The 23,751-nt window shown below is 42.8% G+C and overlaps 1 protein-coding gene across 2 annotated transcripts in view; it reads right to left on the bottom strand.

Annotated features, from left to right (window-relative positions):
* Nucleotides 1-613: 613 nt before the first annotated feature.
* The window catches only part of NTRK2 (neurotrophic receptor tyrosine kinase 2), a 189,291-nt gene continuing 166,153 nt past the window's right edge, over nt 614-23,751 (bottom strand). For both annotated transcript variants that reach the window (XM_044446649.1, XM_044446651.1), the window contains exons 17-18: nt 1,408-1,566; nt 614-885 (exon numbers count right to left, since the gene is read on the bottom strand). In XM_044446649.1, the coding sequence (XP_044302584.1) occupies nt 700-885; nt 1,408-1,566 (345 nt within the window). In that variant the 3' untranslated portion in view covers nt 614-699. The remainder of the gene's footprint in view (nt 886-1,407; nt 1,567-23,751) is intronic.

The raw sequence follows: 23,751 nt of genomic DNA on the forward strand, positions 1-23,751 counted from the left end.
ACCTTTGGAAGTGCCATTACTCCTTTCTGAACATTTCAGAGCACTGAATACCTTCCCTTTTCAAATTATTACATTATGTTTAAAGTGGTACACTGGATGCCATCCGATCCTCTCATTTCTCCATAGAGTGGATTCCACAATATGCTGATTTCTTTCCCTCTGGCTTGATCTCGGCTAGAAAGAAACATTCCCAGACAGGATGCAGTCTTCTGTTTTCCACGCAGATGCCAAAGCAAATGAAGCAGGAGTGAATCTATAGAAGCTCCAAATATCCGTACAGCAGAGCTCGCAAAGTTTGAGTCATTTTTCCCTTTTTTTATCCAGATCAAAGGCATGAATACAACAAAGCATTGTTAGTTGTGATGGGCAAAACCGAGTGTCTATTGATATAACAAGTCAGGTTGTTAAGGCCTTTGTCTATGCAGAGTTATAATAATGCAGAAGCCTGACTGAATTGAAATTGAGGGAGTGGGGGAACGGAGAAACAGAAAGAATGAAGAAGAGAAGAGATACATGTCAGTAAAGTCACAAAGTCAATACTCTGTCTACAGAGGGAGAAATGCACACAGCTTGCCCTTTGAAAGCTTCTTCATATCTTTGTATTTCATACTGTCAGAGTTAATACACATCTTAATGGAGTTTAGTGGCCACTGAGCATATTCATTCACGCACTACTCCGCAAGAGGGAGTGCTGAGTTTCTATCCTAGAATATCCAGGTAGACTGGAGAGGCCTTAGCCAAGTTCTGAAGAAGAGAATGGATTTCTTTGATGTTAAGCCTCATGTGAGGCTCCCGTTGCCAGCACCCCAACATCAGGTCATATACTTCCTTTGGGCATGTGCGAGGTCGCTGCAGGACACGGCCTTGTGTAATGCACTCAATTACCTGGAGAAAGGAGACAGAAAGGACAAAGAGGGAGCCAGTGTAGCGGTTCTCTTACTGCTGACTTGTCAGATAGTTTGTCCGTGCGTTCTAGGATCACCTCCCTATTTACATTTTTGACCTAACATTTCTGCTTCGCTTCTCGATAAACATCCTTACTCTTGCCAGTGGAAGGCCATTTCTGGGCCCAGTTCAATAAGAACCTGTTGGATTGAACCACCAGAGCATGGCTGTGTTTTAAAGTAGGTTGAGTTGTAGCCAATGCTGGCCCAGTGGAAAAGGACAGGAGTGTTGTTCTGCTAGCAGTTGGGCAGATGCTAATGGTGCAGCTCTGACCACAACTAATGCAAGCAACCCCTACTCTAATGGGTTATGAAGAGCCTTGTGTCATATCTTGCTCAAGTGGCAGCAGGATATTGGGCTTGAGATGTGCTAGGATAAAACCAGGTTTTTGCAAGAGGCAGAAAGAGGAGAATGGCAGCATTCTGCAGGAGACAAGACATTGCTTTCAACCCCATCACGCACCTCATTGTTTGAGAGCTGATACCACGGCTGTTTGCCATAGGTGAAGATTTCCCATAGAACAACTCCAAGGCTCCACACATCACTTTCCGTGGTGAATTTTCTGTACATAATACTTTCAGGAGGCATCCAGCGAATCGGTAGCATGGTATGCCCACCAACCTGGATAGAAAAGTTGGACAGAAGTTAGGTGGCTTTTTCACTGTGTAATATCATTTCCTATTATTGTAAATGTATGTTTCATTATTGCATCCTCATGCCTCCTACGGTTTTCAAAATCCAGTCAGGATGGAGTCCTGACTTCCAAAACAGAGTTCTAAAAGTACTTTTGAATATTAGGAGAGCCTAGCAGAAGTTTAATCCAGGTTCACCAAGCGTTTGATTCCAGCTGTGTGTCAGTGTTTAATTGTGGTGTAGATCAAACAAAATGTTTAGCGCATGCTGTTACATTCCTTGTAGTAAGCATCTCTAAATGCACTTAAAGATAGGTATTATCTCAACTAGGAGTCACTGTTGGAGCCGAAGGAGATAGTTAAATTGCATTTGTTCTCCAATGCTTTCCAGTATACAGGTGGTGATACACCAAAAATGTATTTGTACATTGCAAGTTACGCTTTTTTCCTGTCCAGAATACATGAATGTGACAATGAACAACATCACACGGTTTACCACTAACCATGTCCTATAAGGAATTATTTTAGTCATTCAATTCAATTCACACACACACACACACACACACAGAGCGAGAGAGAGCGAGAGAGCGAGAGAGCGAGAGAGAGAGAGAGAGAGAGAGAGAGAGAGACTTTGTTTACTTGTATTTATAGCTTGCTTGCTTGCTTTAACTATGGAAGATTATAGCACTTAAGTGAAGCTTAGAGTCCAATGGTTAACCAAAGGGAATTCAAACAAAGGCTGGAAAGACATATTTGGGGAATGCTGCACCTGTGGATTTCCTGTATCAAGCCAATTGGACTAGAATCCCTTTTTCAACTCTAGTATTCGATGAATAGTTCCTAATAATTGGTGAATTCCCCTTTCAAATACACACATATGGCTCAATGGGTGAAGTCTATATTGCTAGACTTTTGCTTGTACAACAAATCATTCCCTTCCTCTTTTCCCTGCATTCCCCACAGTCCACAAATCTGCCCTACAGGTCCTGCAACACTAAGGGGCAGATTTGGTGGTATGTGGGAGGCTACAGTGAAGAAGGGGAAACCTTTTGACCAAAAGTGCTCATTTTGCTGGCAGGTGGACACCACTAGACTTCACCAGATCTTTCAGAAGCCAACCAGCATATGTGTTCTGCCATTCAGTTTAGACACCACAGGTAGCTAGCTATATTTTTACACTCCTGAGAGGCACCGAGAGTGAAACAGTTCTAGTCTTGAGGCCTTTGGAGCTGCCAGATCATATTATGGATTGGCATCAAAGGTATACAGGAGGAGGGTGTATAGAAATACCCTTAACTAGATGAAAATGATCTGTGACTAAGTACGGGGAAAGTCTAGTGCAGCCTTTGCCAACTGGGTGGCTTCCAGATGTGGTGAATACCACATCTGGATATGCACCAGGTTGGGGAAGGTTGGTCTAGTGTTAATAATGTATGGTTGACATTAGCACCACAAAGATGGATTCAATTTTTGGCCCTTGCTCTAAGATTTCCCGAGAAGATGAAGAACACTGCCCAATTGCATTTCTGCAATCAGTGGATGAACATTCATTAGAAAGTTTAAAAAATAGCATTAACAAAATTAGATCCTTAGAAACACATGAACTGCACACCAGAGCAAAGGGCAAGTGCCATTAAAACATTATTACTTGCTAGAGGCTTTTGGGTCATTAAATATTAAGTGGCTCTTAAGCCTGTACATCACTTGGCATCTACGACTGTGTTGATTCAGTGGATTTTATGGGACAGACCTTAAAAAATTAATGAATGCTGGAGTTGTAAAACATGGTTCACTCTTTTATTGAGGTTTTATCAGGATTTAAATTTTTTTGCTGTCATCAGAACTACAACAAAATCCTTTAACAAAAAGAAACGCACTCTTCTTATTATTTAGTTTCTCTATAGTTCAGCCTTCTCCAATGGCCATGTCCACTGGGGCCAATGGGAGCTGTAATCCAGAACTTTTGGCAGGAATCAGGTTGGGGTCGACAGCCTAAATTCATACTGTAGAACAATAGTATAAATGTTAGAGCTTCATTTGATCTTCTCCTCTTCCTCCTCCCTCCCTCACATACAGCCAAACCAGTGATTATTTTCCATTTGTGTCTAGCAGTGATGTCTTATTTCCCATTTTTATTCTACAGTTGGTCCACAGGCCCTGATCTAGACCTTCAAAGTCCTCCTACTGCTCATGTTAGGCTTCTGTCCATATGAGGCTGAAGAGCTGCTAGACACCGAATGCAGTAAGCTCTCTTCTCGCCCCTGTCCACAGGCACCTGCCAAGAAATGTACAAAGGTGTTTGGGCTTCCTGACCTGCTGATCCAAGAAATATCAGAATGGCTATGTGCATAGGCCCGTGCCATTCCAGGAAGGATCCTGCCTGAGGTTGTTGGGAGCCTGAAGGTCTTCCCTCGCCTCAGCCCAGTTTCGCCACCACACTGAAAGCCTCACTCCCCTGGCACTGGTTTCATTCAGCTCAATAGGCTGCAAGAGTTTGCCTCCTGAACTGAAACTGAACCCAAGCCAGCAGAGTGAAAGCAAAACCAGTGGAGGGGGGGCAACGCTTTGCAGCCATCCAGGAGGAACTCACGCTGCAGAGAGACTGGGCTGCAATTCTGTACAGGCTTACCTGGAAGGACGTCCCACTGGACTCAGAGGGGCCTAACGTCTGAGTAGACAAGGACAGGCCTGCACTGACAGTGGCCCAAGAGCAGCGCAAGCAACAAACACGAGCGAAACTGGAAAGCACGGAGATGGCCTCATGGCTCCCACTGCCACACTGGGCCAGTCAGGAGGAGGCTAGGGAAGGAACAGTGGAATGTGCTTTTCCTACTGGCAGGCTTATGGAAGGGGGTGCAGTCGCCTGAAGCACCAAGGCCTGTTTGGCGCCACTGAGCTGCTCCTCCCCCCACTCCGTGGCACTCTGGGATTTCTATAGGGTTCCCCCACCACACACCTTTCTCCTTCCCTCCCTGTTATAAGGCACACAACGTTGCTGGTAAAAGAGCGACCGGTTATTCAGCTCCACATGCCACTTGTGAGAAATGAGAGCGTGGATTCACTTCCCATTCATGCCCAGCTCTGCTGCGGCAACGACACAAAAACACTGCCTGCTTTTTGTGGGAGCACACTCTAAAGACAGCGAGGGTGTTGCATACTAATTGACATGCTTTAATGACTCCTTTCTGTTGTGCTCTGCCCGTTCCCTCCCGAATTGCCCATTGAAGCTTGTCACCATGGAAACTAAGTCTCCAAATGTACAAATCCCGCCACATCAACACTTTGAGCACACTGCCACTGAATGTCAAAAGAGTCAATGGGCTAGGGCAGCCTCTCCATCCCAGGCCAGCCATGGGGTTCTGGGAGTTGTAGTGCAACATCTGAAGGGCACCAGGTTGGGGAAACAGGGCTAGGGGACTGGCACAAGGGGAATGACTGCCTTTACCAGAATAGCACAGAGGTCCTGACAGATTTGACTCACCATGAGGCAAATGCTTGCACATGCTCTTGCTGACACTTATCATTTCCCCAAGCATTTTAGTTTTTCAGTTTCTCTTGCATTAAACCTGTTACTCTATTTTAAATCTTTGCATTGCTTCTGGGTTTTAGTTTGGTTTTAATTTTTATTTCATTTGTTGTTGCTAAGTGCTGTCAAGCCATCCCTGACTCGTGGTGATCCTATGAATGTCCTGCCCCTGACAGCCCTGCTCAGCATCTGTGAACTCAAGGCTCAACCCTCTTATGCAATTAACATATCCCACATTTGGCCTTCCTCTTGTTCCTTCTGCCTTCAACTTTCCCTAGCACGATTGTCTTCTTCAGTGATTTCGTTTCATGCTGTAATTGTAAACTTTTATGTTGTATGCCATGATTTTAAGTGTTGAGAATTCCCCGAAGGCTTCAGCTATTGGGTGGTATAGAAATGCAATATTTAAAAAGAAATACATATGACTGACAAATCATGGTTTATAAAAGCATCGCCACAGCAACTAGACACACATACATAGAAAACAACCCATCCTAAAATATACCAGCTAATCTATTTCTTATGTCTCAGACAAAGCAGTGCCCTTTACAGGCAGATATGTTTTCCTGAGTCTGGAACAATTTAATTCAGTTTTCCTCAACATGGTGTTTTTCAGAGGTTTTTGAACAACTCTCATCCATGCCAGCCAGCATGGTAAGGAATGGTGAGATTTCAGGTCCAGGGTTTCTGAAAGATCCCAGGCTGAGGAGGAATGATTTAATTCATCATCAGATAACTCCAAACTAGACCGTTATTGCCTCTGAAACAAAATTTGAATGGCAAGAATGCCAATCTGGAGAAACAGTCTATGGAGCTATTTAAAATGTCCTTTGATGGATCTACACAGTTGCCACACAACCACATCAGAACCAGAGATGGACTATATCAAGCTAGACCAGGAATTCAGCCTTCTTTTCGGCTTTGCCTGAGCTGGAACATTTTGCCAGAACATTTTGCCCACTGCATAGAATTTTGCCAGTTATCCCCAGCCCGATTCCATGGTAGGTCTCACTGAAATGAATGCATGGTGCGATTACCATGGTCTCCTGGTTAGTCAGTCATAATATTTCATGCAGGCAGACTGTGGCTGAGGAGTGATGTCTCCACTTGCCAGCATTAGTGAAATCTAAGTGAAACAGTTTATTTCCTTCGTTCTGGGGGAGCTACAAATAATCCATTTAATAACAAACTCTCTAATCTGGACTTTGTTTTTCAGTGTGTGCAGTAAAGACAAGATGTGCTCTGAGGTATCGCTTTGTGAGGCACCTGAGCACAGTTCTGTGGATATCTACGAACTTAGCCTTGATACAGGTGTAACACCAAACTACCTTAACAATACTTGTGTTCACACGCCCTCTTCTTCTCCCTTCCCCTCATGCACTACTGATTCAATAACATCCCATGCATGTTTGGGCAGGAAAAATGTCTTGGTTGGCTGGGAAATACTTACTGATAATTGGGCTAGGACCTTTTCCTATCTAAACCTGTATGGGATTGTGTCTTCTCTCTCTCTCTCTAGTGGACACCATACTTTGCCACTGCATCTAAAGCAGCAGACTTTTGTGAGTGCGTGCCTGGCAAATGAGGACTGTAAATCACAGTTGGAGGCCTGTATGAACTATTGGTTTGCTGGGCAAATGATGATTAGTTCTAAGGAATAAGTATGCTGGGGGAGATGGGAGACACAAGGCTTGTTTGTGGAGCTCCAAACCATATGAACCTGTGTTCCCGCTTTCCTGGAAATCCATCAGCCTGAAGGACACAGATTTGGAGAAAATGGATTGTAAAGCAATATGGCAACAAAAAGACTGCATGTAATTCTGGACAAGGCAGCCATTATTTTTCCCAAAGTAGAACAACTGGCTTGACTCTGCTGGATTTTTCGCCTGGCTTAGGCCATCTGGATTGGATGAGACTCACACTGAATCCTCCAATCCACGACCTCCACAAAGCATATTTCTTCAGCAGGGAAAAGAAGAGCTCAATGTGCAGGAGTTGCAGGCAAGCTGCAATAAACAAGAGGAAGTCTGAGATGACAAGCAAACATTTTGCTTGGTTTGCATTTCCGGGCTATGCGGGGGCTTTGCTCCTCAGAAGATAGTCAACTTTGATCTTTAAATAACTTCCCCCTAATAACTGTAATTTAACCTGCCCGTGCCCAGCAGTCTCTAGATTCCTATAAGATTCTGGGCGGTTGCTTTGCAGAAGGCAGGGGGATGTCTCTATGTAATTAAAATTACAGCTGCAGAAAGCTGTTCACTGAGCTTTCAAACCTTGGTGCCAAAAACAACATATCTACTTGTGAGGGCAGACCCTGGAGATCCGCAAGACTTGAAATTAAAACTCACAGTGTATTGTGATAATAAAGCTACTGTCCCTAGGTTGGCACAGGAATTAAGAAGGGTCACATCTGTTCCTTCCTGCTGGTCTTATATGGGAGCTTTCAAATTCACCCACTTCTTAACAAAATATTCCTGTGCAAAATATTATACTTGCACAGGTGCCCATTGTAAGAGGGTAAAAACCGGAGTAGCAGGGATGCTCTTGTTTCCTTACTGCACATAAGCTAATGTGGCCACTTAGCTAAAATGGAAAATGCATTTGTTTATTTGTATGCCACCCCATGGACCAAGGGCTTTCTGGCAGCTTATAATAAAACAATAAAACAGTAAAAACAGTAGAGCAATTAAAAGAACTAAAAAGATAAAATCCATCAAAAGAATACAAAATCTAACCATCAGCTAAAATTCCAATAAGTCAACACAGCAATAAAATTAGGACAATTTTTTAAAAATCCTATTAGCCAGCAAAGCACTTGTTAAATAAAAACATCTTTACCTGGCTTCAAGCCATTTCTCCCTTCATTTAACTCTCTTATGCCAGAAAGGTGGACTCCTGAATGATTTGGTCACTGCCAATTGCTCACAACAGGTATGGCCCATGAATTGAAACAGGGTTGCTAAGCCTCAGGATCACAGGGCTCTTCTGTCGGCCACATCCCCTTTCCTTGGCCCTGGCTTTTCTCCTCCACCCCCCCAATCACTTGCTGGTTTCCCAGTGTTTTTCCCCTTTTAAAAGGATGAAAGGCCTCCCCTAAGTCTTACTGGCTGGCAGTAAGAGCTTTGAGCTAAAACATGCAATTATTTTTGGCCTCGCCCCATTGGCCTCCAGACCCATGTGGCACTGAAGTGCATTTCCCAGAAGCTTCTCCAAGGAATTTGGTCCTTGGCTGAAAGAGATTCAACAGTCGTGATGTAAAAGCTTCTATTTGAAAAGGTACACCGTGTTCTGGCTACCTTGTTCACGGTGGCCTGGTGACCCTCTTCAAGTTGTGTGTTCTCAGAATGCTTTTAGGGCAAGCAGCATGTTCCATGCCAGTGAGTGTAGTGTAATTCACATTAAAGAGGTACAAGGCTTGGGAAAAGTTGACTGATGCTTAATTCATAACTACACCAGACTGAAAGGAAATGCCTTTCCAAGGGATTCTACTGTGGTGAACTGTGCCTGATCCTAGGTGGAAAGTTGGGGGAAATGGAACATTATGCGCAAAGTGCCTGTAAATGAAAAGCAGATTCGTGGGAAGGCTGGAGGTTTTAGAGAGGGGCCAGATGGGTGGCAAAGGAGGTGCTTCTTTCCCCTAAAGCTCCTAAACTGTTCTGAAATTGCCACCCCATAATTGTTTTTCTCTGTGGAGCTCCAGATGAGGAGTTCCAGATGTTTGTTGCTTGCCCTTCTGAACAGGTAGCTGGATCACTGCAGGTGAAAAGGTAGCTGGAGACATGATTCAGAAAGAGGAAATGATAAGCAGCAGGACGGCTGAGTGGCTTCCCCCTTGACTCCCTTATTCAAAAATCATGCAGGTTTGCTCCTATTCCCAGCCTTTACACCTGCCCCCAATAAAAATAATCCCTTGGAGCCTTTATGCCCTTTGAAAGGCATTCCCTTTCAATATGTGTCTTTCTCATCACATTCAACACGTTCCAAGCACAGCCGTTCTTGGTGCTTCTCCAACCCTGATGCTTAGCCCATGTTGCTGACAACTTCTTGACTGCACTTATCGCTAGGATACTTCTCCTCCTCACTGAACTTGTTCAAAACAGGTTGTGTAACTCATCAAAGACCACCAGTCCTTTCAAATTAAAAGGCAACATTGAAATGGGCATTCTCTACTGTCTTTTAAAAAGAAAGCAGCACATCAGCATGACTTAGAATAGGTTTTTAGCTCCTAATTTCTTTCTTTCAAACCTGATAGGAAAATGTGCTTTCTCTCATGGAAGTCTCCCTTCTATGTGAAGAGAAGCTTACAATGACTGGTGTCCATACAGTTCTATGCCCACTTATAGGAAGCAACACCACAGAATAAAATACCATAGTAAATGATAAAGTATTCAACTGGACCTACCTTTGCAAATAGGACTTGATAATTCACAAAAGCATACATACCAGTTGCTATTCACTACAGTACATAGTATAAGTATAGAATCATCATGCTCAGAGGAAGCGATTTGGTTATTGTTAATAGGATGCTGTGGAAAAACAAGAATGGTAGCTATTTACATTACACCCAGAATTGGGCATCTGGATATCTTGGTTTGACCCAGCATCTCAGTCACGATTCCTTTTTAACTGTATTTATTTTTCATTGTGCAGTACAAAAGTCAAACCACACCATTAGAGAAGAAAAGGAAAGAAAAACATTGCAATTTTGAATAAGATTTTAAAAAATCCATAACACTAATCACACACACACAGGGACAATTATCCCTATGCATTAGTATACAACATAATGTTCGTCTGTTATTGAAAATAATTGTGCATAAACGTCAATAAAGGTAGTCCAAATATCCATAAATTTATCCATTTGTAGATGATGCCTCAAGACCACCTGTTGAAAATTGAGTGTTTCATTACATCCTCCCCCAATTGTGTTATTACAGGTAGCTGTTTATCCTTTCCAGTGTTGTAACTTTAGTCTTTTAGCTGTCAAGAGGGTGCAGAAAATCTGTTTGCATTGACTTGTGTTAAATTCCCAGAGATGGTAGGTAATTCAAAAGAACACATGTATCCTTAAATATTAAAGAACTTTCCATCTGTATTGTTACCTCTACCTGAAAGCCTTCACAAAGCAGGTGACACTAAGCTGGCACAAATACTGGCATTATATTGCATGTCAAACAATAACATGAAATATAATGAATAATGCAATCAAAATATTTAGAAACAGCAGCCCAATAAAACTCACAAATTAAAAGGCCAAACAGGAAGATAGCTCCAAACTAATAGTGGATTCTATAAATAAGAGCCACCATTAATAAGACTGCCTATCAGTTCTCAGCTAATGGATATTGTGATACCTTATGCTTTGTAGGTAGGCCAGATCTACAAACAACCATCATGTATAGCTGCTAAAATCCAGAACACCTGTGTGATGCCACCTCCCTTTCTCCCTGCTTCTCCCTTCCTTCAAACCCAGCTGTTTTTTTGGAGCAAAACTCATCTTCACTGCGCAGTCTTCAGCACAGCTCTCTATTCCCTAAACCTTGCTGTAAGTAGTCCCACGAGTGTAATACTGTGGGCTCCAAGTAGAAGGGTGCAGGGCTTAGGCAAACCCACAGTCTGGCTTGAGACCTAGAAGGCAGGGCAAGGGAAACAGTGGAGGAGCTGTCACCTCCCAAATCCTCTTCTTAGCATATTTAACTAGGCAAGCCTCTGAACCCATCTGGCTTGCTTACTTCTGGGAATGGAGAGCTCATGGATCTGGAAGATCTTCACCTCTTCTTCTCCATGCCCTTCTACCATCCTGGCATAGTTCCAAAACTACGGTTGCCATCTCAGAAGTTATAACTGTGTCCATGGATGGGACGGGTATGATTTGGACCATCATATTGGAATCCTAATACTGCTCCCTAAGAAAGTGTAACACATTCTTCTCCCATTCCCTCTGCTGTCTTTCCCGGTGTCAATGACAGAGTGCAAGCTCTTTGCACTGGGACCTGTCCCTTGCACACTGTCAAGTGCGGTGGATGCTGATGATGCTGTGAAAACATAGTGATGAGCTGAATGGCTCTTAGTCCGCCATCTCCCTTCCTTGTTCTGCAGCTGCTATGGTGGAGCCTGGTCCAGCCTGAAGATTTACCCCACCTCACTCCATTTTATATACTTCTTGCTACCAACACATATTGCTCAGGGCATTTTTATGTAGGAATACTCTGGGGTAACTGAATTAGGAATGGAATAACAACCACCAACTGTCAGCTAAAAATAGTACCGGCCGCTGTGGTAATTCTAGCACCCACTCTCCAGTCCTAAAAAACATCCACATTTTGTCATCCTCTCGATCCTGACATGACGTAATAGCCAAACTGGGCTATGACGTAGGAGCAGGGCTGAAAAGCCAACATGGGGAAAGAGCTAATTTCATTTGAGTACCGGTTGCCAAAATAGCATCTAATAAAAAGCCTTCAAACTGTGACAGTTCAATGCAAACACCCACAAAGATGCTTCCGCAAGCTGCTTGACTCGTCACCAGCTCGCTCTCGCTTTTCCTGTGTGAGCCCTCGACACGCCTCGCCCACACAGGTGCACAGCTGCATAGACAGCAGAGACCTGGAGGTGCCAGCTAGTGTTGCCATTTCTGGGGAGAGAGAAAGATCCCCTGCTCTAAGCATTTCTGCTGGTGTGCTTGCATTGGCAGCGAGCACTCCTATCATTATTTAAAGAAAGAAAAATAACAATCCCACTGTCATACATTAAGCCTTCTTAATGAATAGGCATTTTGTACTAGAAATAGGCAAAGTGAGATCACCCTCCGGGCTTATTACATTGCCATTATCTTTAACAAACAGTAGAGAGAGTAGCAAGGAAACCTACAAGGTGCCAGAGACAGGCTATCAGAAGGTTCTATCAGACAAGACTGTGCTCAGGTTCTCAGAAATGACTATCACACTGTGCCACCTGCAGAGAAATGGAGATGTGCAGTTTGCCTCTAGGGCAGGGCTGGGTAGACCTCAGAGTTGAAGGATTTGCTTTGTTTCTTACAGGAACCCCAAAATCAATCAGCCTGGCACAGAAGACTTAAAGGATTCAGAACTCAAGTATCTGTTTTGCAAGCCAACACTGAATGGAGCTCATAGTCTTTCCACACAATAATCTACTCCTATATATCCAATGCTAGCAGTTTGCCAGAAGTTCTTAGGTTGCCCCAGCAGATATGGAAAGGCAAGCTAGTGCTTCCTACAGCAGCCCTGGAAACTAGCTCAAACTAAAGTTTCCAGAACGGGATAGGTCAGCAGAACTCTCTTTCAGGTGCAACACTGACTTGTTCTGTTCCAGCGTACTAGTGTGGGCAAGTTTCCAGTTGTTATAGCAAGCACTATCTTTCCATTGTACTAGTGGTCATTCTGACTAGTGTAATGGCATTATTGGATGCTGCCTGGTTATGCCAAGCACGCCTCATTTCAGCAGTACTGCTGCTGTCATTGATAAAAATTGGGGAGGTGGGAATCCTTGTAGATCTTCAGCAAATCATTCAGATCTACCTTCTGTTCACTCCTAATCTAAGGCAAATATTTATGAAAAATGAGAATACCATCAAGGCTTAATGGAAGCATAAACTTGTATTAAAACAAGAGCAAAACAACAGTCATCCAAATATAATGCCCTAGCTTTAATGCTTCAAGAAAGATGAGGAAAGTGCACAGATCTTGGACAAGCTCTGAATGTTCTACTTTCTTGGTAAATATTGGGGAAAGGATTTTTTGAGGCTGATTGGTGAAAGACAGAATGTAATTTCTGTGTGGTTTTTGATAGGAAATAAGGAACCTGATACAGGTCAGTGAGAAATTCAAAAGCTGGGAGAACCACAATTTCATGCTGTTTGCATTTATGTTGTTATTGTTGCACTTTGACAAATGTTTCTTATTTTGCGATGTGTTTTTACTTTCCGACAAGTTTCAGAGTTTGAACTTTTTCTCACTACTGAAGAAAGTTGACACCACAGATGAGATTTCCACCAACTGATTACTTCTGTTCTTTAATAGATACACACCTTCATAATGACTTAGCTATATTGACTTTATAATTAAATACATTTACTTGTTGATAAGAAATCTCTGCTGTGTGTTTGGGCAGACCTCCAAATGGTTCCCCTGAGGGATTTCTTTTCTCGTGGAAAGCAGTTGTGGGTAACTTTGGGTTAAGTGGAGTGCAAAGGGGATACTGAACACTTGTTGCAGAAAAGGGCCATGTGTTGCTTGCCTTTTACCTCTTGAGGAGAAAAGCAGCTGGGGATGACTTTGAATAGAAAATGCTTAGCCAGGAAAGGGTTCAACAACCCCTTCACCTCCAATCAGGTGATCATTTCCATCCAAAGCCACCTGGAATGAAGGGTGAGTGAACCTGTCATCTTTACTTTCTCCCGCACTCAATCTTTTATTAAAATTTCAAGTTCTTTCTGTCCCAAATATGAGGAAACCTACAAATTCCTCTTAAAAATGAACTGAAATGAACGTTTCACCTATCTGTACAAGTCAAACTGAGTGGGCTGGATCCAGCTTTCTTGTATCTGTGGAATGAGTATCACTGATGGAACAGGATGTTGGCACTTTTACCACAAACTTCAGATCACTTCCTAGGGTCCCCAAAACCTCCTGAGCAGATTTAGAGGGTGCAGAGGAGAACACGGATGGCTCATTTTGCCAGCAATATCTGGTTTGTGGGCACAGCAAAGAAGGTGGATCCAACACAACAGGTATCAGAGCAGGCCCTGTAGCACCGGCCTGCTATGCAACAGGTAAAGATGAGGAGCTGGTCAGAAAAGAGGTGGCTACCAAAAATGACAAAACATGAAGTTGTCATACTTTGGGTGCATCATGAGAAAGCAGACTCCCTAGAGAAGACATTCATGCTAGGGAAAGTCAAAGGCAGAAGAGGAAAAGGAAGCCCAACTCTAAGAATGGCTGACTCCATAAGGAAAGAGACAGCTGTGAGTTTACAAGGGCTGAGCAGGGCTGTGACAGATATGTCATTCTGGAGGGCATTCATTCGTAGGATTTCCATAAGTCAGAGATGACTTGATGGCACGTAGCAACAGCAGATGAATAAAAGTAAAACCCAAAATAAAACCTAGTAGCAAAGATTTAAAATGCACAACAGATTTAATGCAACTGGAACTGAAAAACTAAAATACTTGGGAAAATGAGAAGTGTGAGAAAGAGTATGCTCCAGAATTTGCCTCTTGGCTTTGGTTTCTCCCACATTCAGATGTTTTTAGTCCTAAGTTCTTTCTCAAATATGAAGGAATTTATGGGTTTTGGTAAAGTCTTATTAAAAATGACTTGAAACAAATTTTTCACCCATCCTCACTTTAGTACACAAAGAACACTCCCCAGGAAAAGCAATCGCCGAACTAAATGCTGTATTTCCTCAGCAATGTACTGCAGATTTCTTACCAACAAGCACATGCAATTAGATACATACACAGATAACAGGAGTGCAGCTTATCCTTAATTGTCCTGTGCAATCCTTAATTTAGGATTGCTCCTAAAAATTTCACTTGTTCAGTCCTTGCTGTTGCTATGTGCCAGCAAGCTGTTTCTAACTTCTGGCTACCTAATGGATGAAAGCCCTCCAAAATGATTTGTCTTTCACAACCCTGCCCAGCTTGGTCCTTACACTGAAGAAAACCCATACCGGGGAGGTTTATTTATGCACAAGACATCTACCACTTGTGAGGCACATGCTAATGAATACAGCACAATTTGTACTAGGTTGAAAAAGTCTACTTATGTCGGACAAAAGCAACTGCAGAAGAAGGAGTTGTAGTAAAGGGGATATGTCTTGAGACATTTAGTGAAAGACGGGATAAAATGTTTTATTACAATTAAAATGGGGTAGTGAAATTACCCTGTTAAGGGGGGGAGGGGTTATACATTAAGTTACCAGCAAGTGTGAAGGAGAGAATAAGATTTTTTTAAAGAAAGGAAAAAATTGACAGCTTCTCAAAACACAAGGTTTTGATTTCAGGTTGTGTCTCAGAGTTACAAACAGTAAAACATGGTTGGTTGCAGAACAAAATGGGGCAGAATTTCTATTTACACTCATGCCAGCTCTCTCTGTAGGTTATGTCTCCACTGCTTCTTATTTAGTGATGGCGGTGACCTTTGTAAATATTCCTCCCAAAATGTGAATTTGTCCTTGTAATGCTTGCAGCTTTTTGAAGCAAAGATCACTTCCTCTCCACAAGTTCTTCCCTGGCTCAGATTTTGGCCACTCGGGCCCCACTCCCTGGCTCTGTATGTCCTGCCAGGCCAGGTCAGGGAACCAAGGAAGCAGTTCTCCAGGATCCCTTATGTGCACAGGATGGAATCAGGGAAAATGTCTTCAAGCTCCCTTCCTGGACTATGCGTGTGAGAGAGTTCTAGGCATCAAGATGGGAGGAAGAAAACTCCTTCTCAGATGCCCCAAGGGGACCTCATCATTTCTGCCATCACTGCATCCCCACCTTCAGGAGAAGATCAGGAGCGATAAGGCGATGCTTGGAGGCTCAACAGGGCTTAGACAGATTACACTGAGTGGAGAAATGGATCTAGACCTAATGACATAATCAGGAAAGAATTCGAAACTGGGATACTGATCCCAAATGAACTGAAGAGCATTTGCTATCATTCACTTCAGCACAGAGAATGCAACAATATTTTTCTTTAAACGCACCAGGGATCTGAGGTACAAGCAAATCTGGGCAGTTAATAGCCTGATCAGAGGGTTGGGGAAGCCGTTTTCTTTTGGAGGAAATGTTCAGGTAGTTCCCTGCCCCACTGTGATTAAGTATACAGACTTAGTTGTTAGGGTGACTTAAAATCAGCTAGTAAGGCTAAAACTGTAACTGATATTAAAATAAAACTGAACTTTTTTTTTCTGGCCATATATTCAGAGCTAGCAGAGAACCATATTGCTTCACTAGACAAGCTCAAGCATGAATACAGATTAGAGATTATGACATTCCTGAAGATGCCAAGAAGAGAAAAGTACTTGTTGAATGCTTATTACCTCTAGCACTGCTATAGGTTTGGGAATAGATGGGAGCATCCTGTTAGAAAATGTTGTTTTATGGAGAAGGCATATAGATATGCAGAAGCTTGGTTCTTCGAAGCTCCCCAGTTTATTGAAAGGCTGACTACTATCATTCCATCAAAAGAGGACAGTGTCAGTGAGCTTCAGTAGAGTTAGCCCCTGACCCCTGGAGAAATAATCCAGACATTTATTGGATGTGTTCATCAAAAAACTGGGTGAATTTCAATGCAGTGATGCAACCTTAACAGATAAGTAATGTGTGCATGCACAGATGACAGAAGACAGATGGTGCTTTACTTAGATAAATAATTGTATAAATAGAAGAAATGGAAGATGCTCTTGGAATCAACAGAAACCATGAGGGTCTAGCTTTTATATGTACAACTCAGTTAATAAAACAGGAAGCATCAGATTGCCATAGGCACTAATATGTTATCATATGTATCTGACTGAAGAATGCAGTACAGAATGAGGTCCCAATTTCTTGGACAGAAAGAAATTTTCTATCCCTCCATTTGACAACTGACAGTTTAGGATGATGCCTAAAATACAACTTCCATTTTTTACAGAATAATGGAGCATTCTATGTACAATGTGTATGACATGAACCTTAATTAAGTAGTTGCATTTCTGGATGATTGAATTATTTTCATAATTGAAACAGAGTGTGAGGAGCACCTAATGAAGGGTTTGAAAAGATTCCAGCTGTTTCAAACTTCAATGGAATACCTGTCACATTATTTCCTGTAAAGAAATACACTAAAATAAGGTTGATGTCATTACCATTTGGCCAGTACTCAACACAATCAGAGACTTTTGAGGGTTTTTTAGGATTTACTGGATATTATAGAAGATCTGTGCAAAAGTACTGCATTATTGCAAGGTCATTTAATACCCTTCCAGATGGCAATCCTAAAGGGAATAAGTGTAATGAGAAACAACCTCTATAAAGTAGATGGGATGCAATACGCCAAGAGGCTTTTGAGACTCTAAAATGAAAACTGGCTACATCAACTGGGATTTGCTAATTGGAGATTATCATAGATTAGGCACACCAGTTCCAGTATTTCAGGCCAAAGAGCAGCACTAAACTAAATACAAAGTGCAAAGTCCCATGGCATTATTTATTCAAGTTGAGAACTAAGTCACAATACATATGGATCAATGTGCATATTAACATTGCTAGCCTTGAGGAGTTTATGGTTTATGACAGGTTCCTTGACCTTGTGTATGACAATAAATTTGAAGTGGTGTCTAATAATCTACTTACATGTGTCATAAGAATAGTGAAGTCAGGTACTACTGTTTTTAAACATTTGCAAATAGGCTATCATATCGGACATTGGAGGATTGGCTTTGTCCTTATACAACTTGGTATTGTTCACCTATCTGGCAAAAGATGATGTTGAGCCACGGAGATTCAGTCATACTTTGGAAGATGACAATAGAATAAAACAGGTATAAATGTCTGTGAGTTTCTCTAGCAACTCCATGTGTTGAGATGGGATGTTTGCACAAGGCAGGAGCAGGACAACTTCCAACGCTCCAGATATGTTAAACTACAACTCCCATCATCCCCAGCCAGAAAAGTCAATGGTGGGGTTATGGGAGATGTAGGCCAGCATATCTGTAGGCCACACTTTGCCCTCCTCCAGTACAGGGACTCATGGGGCTCTGTGTACGTATGCTTCTGGTATGCAGGCACTCACAATCATCACGTGGGCGTGGGGCAGTGGGCATGGCACTGGGGCACTGGTACTGGGGTCAATGGCAAATGTGCATCAACGCCTTTGGTACACATGGGGGGCTTTTCACACAGATCAACGCTTGAAAATCTTCTCCCAAGCAGTATCTTCACCTGCATTTTCCCTAATGGGCCCAAAGAAGAAGCTACAGGTGTGTTCATGGAAGGTGAGTTACCCTGATAAAATGATACACAGGAAAAGTGTTAAACTCCTGTTTCCTGGTGCCACTGTCCTGATCCAATTTGTCCTCCACACCTTTGTTTCTGCTTTAATAAAAGCAATGTGGAAACCAATCCTGGGTCTCTTGACTAGTTTGGCCTTCAGTTTGTCTGTAGTCACAACCCAGAAAAGCTGAGCATGTTCAGTTCCCATTTAACTTTTAATAGGATGCAAGCATTTCAAAGGTGTGCAGAATTCTCACAGTTTCCAACAGAGAAGTGATAAGTATCAACCCTGAAGTTTCTTGCACACCAAAGCAAATGTTGGAAGAAGAAAGAAAAACAAATACAGTGGCAATCTTCTACCCATCTACCTGGAACTAAGCCCACACTACTCAATGAAACCCATTTCTGAAGAAACATGCACAGGACTGTGCTGCAAGTCAACTTTTAATCCTAGTGGAAGCCTCGAAGGCAGCTCAATTGCTAGTAATCAGTGTTCAGATTAAGACAGTGGAAAGATAACAAATAAATAACAGCTGCTATGAATGCTAGCTGGGCCTGGAACAAAAGACAAAGCTCCACTAAGAGCCCACTTTGTGATTCCCCTTGGCAAAAAAGTCTGAGAGTATTAATAAAATAGTTAATTCATGTTTTAACTAGGATTAAAAAAACACCTAAGAACAAAGTAGATTGCCAACCCTGATTTCCATGCTGATGGAAACTTTTTCTGGTTACTTCAGAAGCGTATTGTTAATCTAATTTATCTTAAGCCCAATGCAGAGAATGCTTGAGGCTTAAATTGTGTGCTGGGAAGGGAGAGTTCATGCTGGCCCCACCTAGGAATGGAGGTTGTGGAGTTGGAAAAAGTGCGGAAATGGGCAACAAAAAAATCAAGGGGCTGGAGAGCAACTCCTGTATGAGACAGGTTATACCTGGGACCCTTTAGCTTGTACAAAGGGGTGAGTGGAGACACAACAGAGGTGCAAAAAACATGTATGGTACGGAAAAGTGGATAAGGAACATTTTTTCTCCCTTATAATACAAGAACCAATGATCATCCCATGAGGTTTATTCGATGGGGGATTTAGAAAAGATCAAAAGAAGTACCTCCTTACACAGTGCATAGGTAAACCATGGAATTCACTGGCACAGGAAGTAGTGATGGCCACCAATGTGTATGGTTTTCAAAGGGAACTGGGCAAATTCACAGAGGAGGAGGCTCTCAATAGCTACTAGCCCTCCTGGCTACATGTAGCTTCCAGTCTGAGAGGCATTATGCCTGTGTACACCACTATGCTGGGAATAGGGGCAGGATGGTATTGTTACACTCCACTGAAACAGACAGAACTTTGGTCTGTACTAGCATGACCCTTCTTACGTTCTTATCTTATGTTCACCCCCTACATCTCCAAGAGCACCAGCTTCACCTGCTCAGTTAATACCGTGGCCTTGAATGTGAGCAGAACTCTCATTGAGATGGGGAACCCTGAGAAAGCAACATCTGTGATCACACGGAGAGTCCTATTATTTGTTTTTGTTACATTTACAGTCAGCCTTTCCTCCAAGGAGTTAGCACATTCCTCCACCCCCTGCTTTCCATTTAATTACCATGGCAATCTTTTGAGGCAGGTTAGACTAAGCTCAAAGTCAACCACTGAGCTTCATGGCTGAGTAGGGAATTCATGGCCTCCCTAGCGCTGACCCTCTTACCACTCCAGCTGTTGAAGCGAATGCAACCAGATCTCCAGTTTGCCTGTTCAACCAAGTGAGTCTGAGTCAGAGGACTGGTCCTGGAAAAGCAAGGGCAAGGCCGGTTTGTCTCAGTATACACTTTAAGTACTCACGCATTCCCTTGAGTACCTGAATGAGGCCCCTGTAGTGCACAGACGGATTTTGCACATGAGGATTTTAACCTGCCACTTGACTGAGGCTGCCTCTGAATTATTTGGGAGGTTAAGACAAGTCCCACGGCACAGGGTCCTCCTTGTTGTTCTAAGCAGAGGGAATATTTCTCCACCTTTCTAATGTTCCATTAGACAAGTGCTAGGTAGAGATGTAGCATAACATAAGTGTGCATATACATGAGTGTTTTATGCTACCATCCACAGAAAATACCAGCCTTTCCTTGCTGTAATAAAAAGCCACAAAAATTGTTGCAAACAACAGGAGGATGAAAATGTTGCATAAAGGACTCTCAGGCTACCATGCACACAATAACTGCTTCATTAGAGAAGAGTCAGAACTTAGCAGAGGCTGCTTCCAGCTTGTATTTTGCAGCTGCTCTCCCTAATTCATGGAAGATGAGAAAAGGTCCTGGGCTACTTGCCCCGCAGGCATTCTGCCTGTCAACCACACCAGGGGTGGCAATGAGGAGGAGCAGGAGCAGTTGTTAGCATGGCAACGAGGCAGGAGATGCCCAGAGGAAGGGGTCTTGCCCAAGGGCATTCGAAATCTGGCACTGACATGGTACAGGTCCTTCATATCTTAAGATTTAAGTCGGCTGGCTTTTGAAAACAACTTTCATGTCATTACACGCTCATTTTCTACGCCAATTAGGTAAGCTACATTTCTTCCCCCTCTGCACTCTGATTCCAGGTTGGCGTTAAGCAGACAAGCAAACAATGTGTAGCTACCACCATGCAGCAGTAACAGCCCAATTAGCCAAAGGTTCTCTCTCTCCACAGTTGCCCCTGCAGCATCTCGTAACAGCTGTGCTGATGCCATGCAGAGTAACGTTGACAATCCAACAGAGCACAGGAAGACGGGCCTGCTTTCATGGTAAACCAGCAACTGCAGTCTGTTTTCTTGAATGCAAACTAATCTCTCAGCAGATCAATGCAGACAGCATGGAGTGCCAGTTTCTAACTCATTAATAAAGATACATGGACCGGGCAGATGAACAGTTGCTAGAACTGGCAGTGGCAGAATACACCTTTAAATCTTAAAAAGATTCCAGCTTCTGGTCTGTCTGCCTAAAGCTGGGTAGGTGGGTGCAGAGCGATGAGAAGCAACTGACCTCACGTAGCCTCATTCTGCCTGTTGCGCTGACATCACTGGTCCTAGGAGTTAAATCCAACAGCAGGCTAAGCAGCATTCTGCCAGCACCATGAGCCTTTCACTCCCCTTCCTTTTCACCTGTTGCCTTCTGTGCTATCCAAAACTCAGCTCCAGAAGATTTTCCGACCCTCCAGAGCACATTATCAGAGTGCACAGAGGGTCCAGGGAGAGAATCATCCCCTTCCATTCCACTGGCAGAACTACTTCCATAAGAAGAATGCTACGGTTGGATACAACTATGGAAGAAACAGTATGGAAGAAAGCATTTTCAGTTTGGTTTTGACCGGAATTTACTCAGTTTGCACCATCCTGTACCAAATATGGAACCAAATGCAATCTGCAGTCAAAACCTTCATATCTGTCCTAGAAATGCAGCTAATACAGTAGGGTCTTATTACCCACCTGAGGCTGTTTTTTCTCCCTTGGTTCTCCATATTTGCACTCTGGACACAAGCAGTCAGAAATAGTCTATGAAGCTTAGCTAGAATCTTTCTGCCTTGAAGGAAGCTTCCTATAGCGATTTGTCTGCTAAGGAACCCATGCCATGAACATTTATAATGCAACCCTTTAGTGCTGCCTTTTACATAAGACCATCTCCCACTTTTTGTTTTCTCAGTGATGAATCCCGGGTTTCCCCTAGAAAACACAGTCTGATAATCACTGCTCTGGAATGATGCATTTCCAGGATTTCCTTTGATCATAGTTTCACTAAGCATCATCTTGAACAGTGTGACTAGTCTTGACTTGAAAGCTGTGCTATTAGATGGAAAGGAAGCACTCTATTTCTCCTCCTGACCCTGATCATAGCAATATTGGAGCTATTATTCTTTAGGTAGTAGCATTTGCCTAAAAGAAAAATAGCAGACAGAGGTCAAGTGTAAAAATGTGCATACCACAGAAAGAATGGGCAGCACCCTATGCAGCCCACATGTGGACAGGACCCACAACACGAGAACCAGCGACTGCTACAGAAACCCAAAATGAATGGAAACACAAGCTTCTGGAATAAGACACGCCAGTGGAGCTCTCATAAGGAAATTCCACTGTCCTGAAACAGGCTATCAGGTCCAACTGCAGGACTCAGGTCACCCATCCAGCTTTCAACCTGGCCTGACCCTGCTTAGCTTTCAAGATTAGGTAGGATCAGGCACTTCAGGCTATACACTGTGCAAGCGGTGGCTCCTGCTAGTGCTACAATCAGCAAAAACACAGAGCCTCACTGGGTATTGCTCAGTAGAGGACAACTACTGAAGTCCTGGAGATACAAACTAGTTAAGAACTATCCTTTTCCGTCACCCTACTCCATTCTGTGTTCATTCATATTATGTGATGTCATTTTTTATAGTGATGATGAACTAGCTTGGAAAGCTACAGTTCCAGAACACAACAGAGGACAGAAATGTAGTTCAGATGTTTCCTAATTGCTAGGTCTGAAAGAAGAAACAGACAATGCAAACCAAAATAAAAGTGTTCTTCTTAGCTCTTAATTAAAACAGCTGCATGAAAATAAAGACTGTCCTTGTGTGTAATTTCCTCTCCTTTGCCGTTAACCATATGTGACGATTCACTCTTGAGGCAAACTCTCACAGACAAGAGAGCTCCTCGAAATAGGTTCTGTCCTATAGAGTCATGCCAGTAAATAAAGAACAAGCTGACAGAGATGGTGAAACAGTGTGACCATAATGCCATATGAACTCAGCCATTCATTTATATGTGATCAAAACCAAATGCTATTAGCCCATGACTCGTTGCTTTACAATAACCACAGCCACTTGCCTCATTAAAGTAAGTAACAACAAAGAAAGCAATAAATAATTGTTGGCTTCAAGACTTTTATCTTTTGCAAAGTCCTTTGTATGTTCAATTGGTTTGTAAGCAATGACTTAATCTGTCCCATAATTACCTCAGAATTCAGACAAACACACAAAGGCAGCTCTAGAAAGGTGGGCTGTATGAAACAAAGGCAGAACAGGAAATACTAATACCAGCACCATCCAACCTATTAAAACAGGGGTGCAGAACGTTTGGTCTAGAGGCTGAATTCAGCCTGCCAGAGCTCCAGTCTAGCCATCCAGCTTTCCCAGAAGGCCAGGCTCTTTTGCTAGGACCACCCCTTCCTTAATTACTCATTATTTGGTGGTTTTCCAAACTTTGTGAAAATTTTCCCCTGCTTTGAAAGGTTGAAGGGCCTAAGGCTTAATTATTGGCTTTGAAAGGAAATATACTAGCATTTTCGGCATGTTAGCCTGTCTCCCCTTGATTTTTGCCTCATCCAGTCTTTGCTTTGGACCCAACCACTAGTGAAATGTAGACCCAAAAGCTTCCCTGAATGGAATTTGTCTCTCAGGAATAAGAGGTCCAACATTCCTGTGTCTAAAGGGGGAGCAACTTACTGTCAATGGAGATTTTTCAATGGTTAGGTCTGGCCTCTCCCAGACTTAACCATTGATGTGATGGCTGTGAACGTTAGGCAACTTTCATAAGATCAGCAGTTCAAATTGAGCAATATGCATTTAAAATTGAGAATGCTTTTTTTCCCTTATTTGGGCCAGGTCTGCCTGTCCATTCGCTTTTAGCTCACAGAAAAACCTTGTACGTTACTTATGAGAAAGAAA

The sequence above is a fragment of the Varanus komodoensis genome, unplaced genomic scaffold (assembly GCF_004798865.1).
Source record: "Varanus komodoensis strain SLA01 unplaced genomic scaffold, ASM479886v1 scaffold5, whole genome shotgun sequence".
NCBI classification, from domain to species: domain Eukaryota; kingdom Metazoa; phylum Chordata; class Lepidosauria; order Squamata; family Varanidae; genus Varanus; species Varanus komodoensis.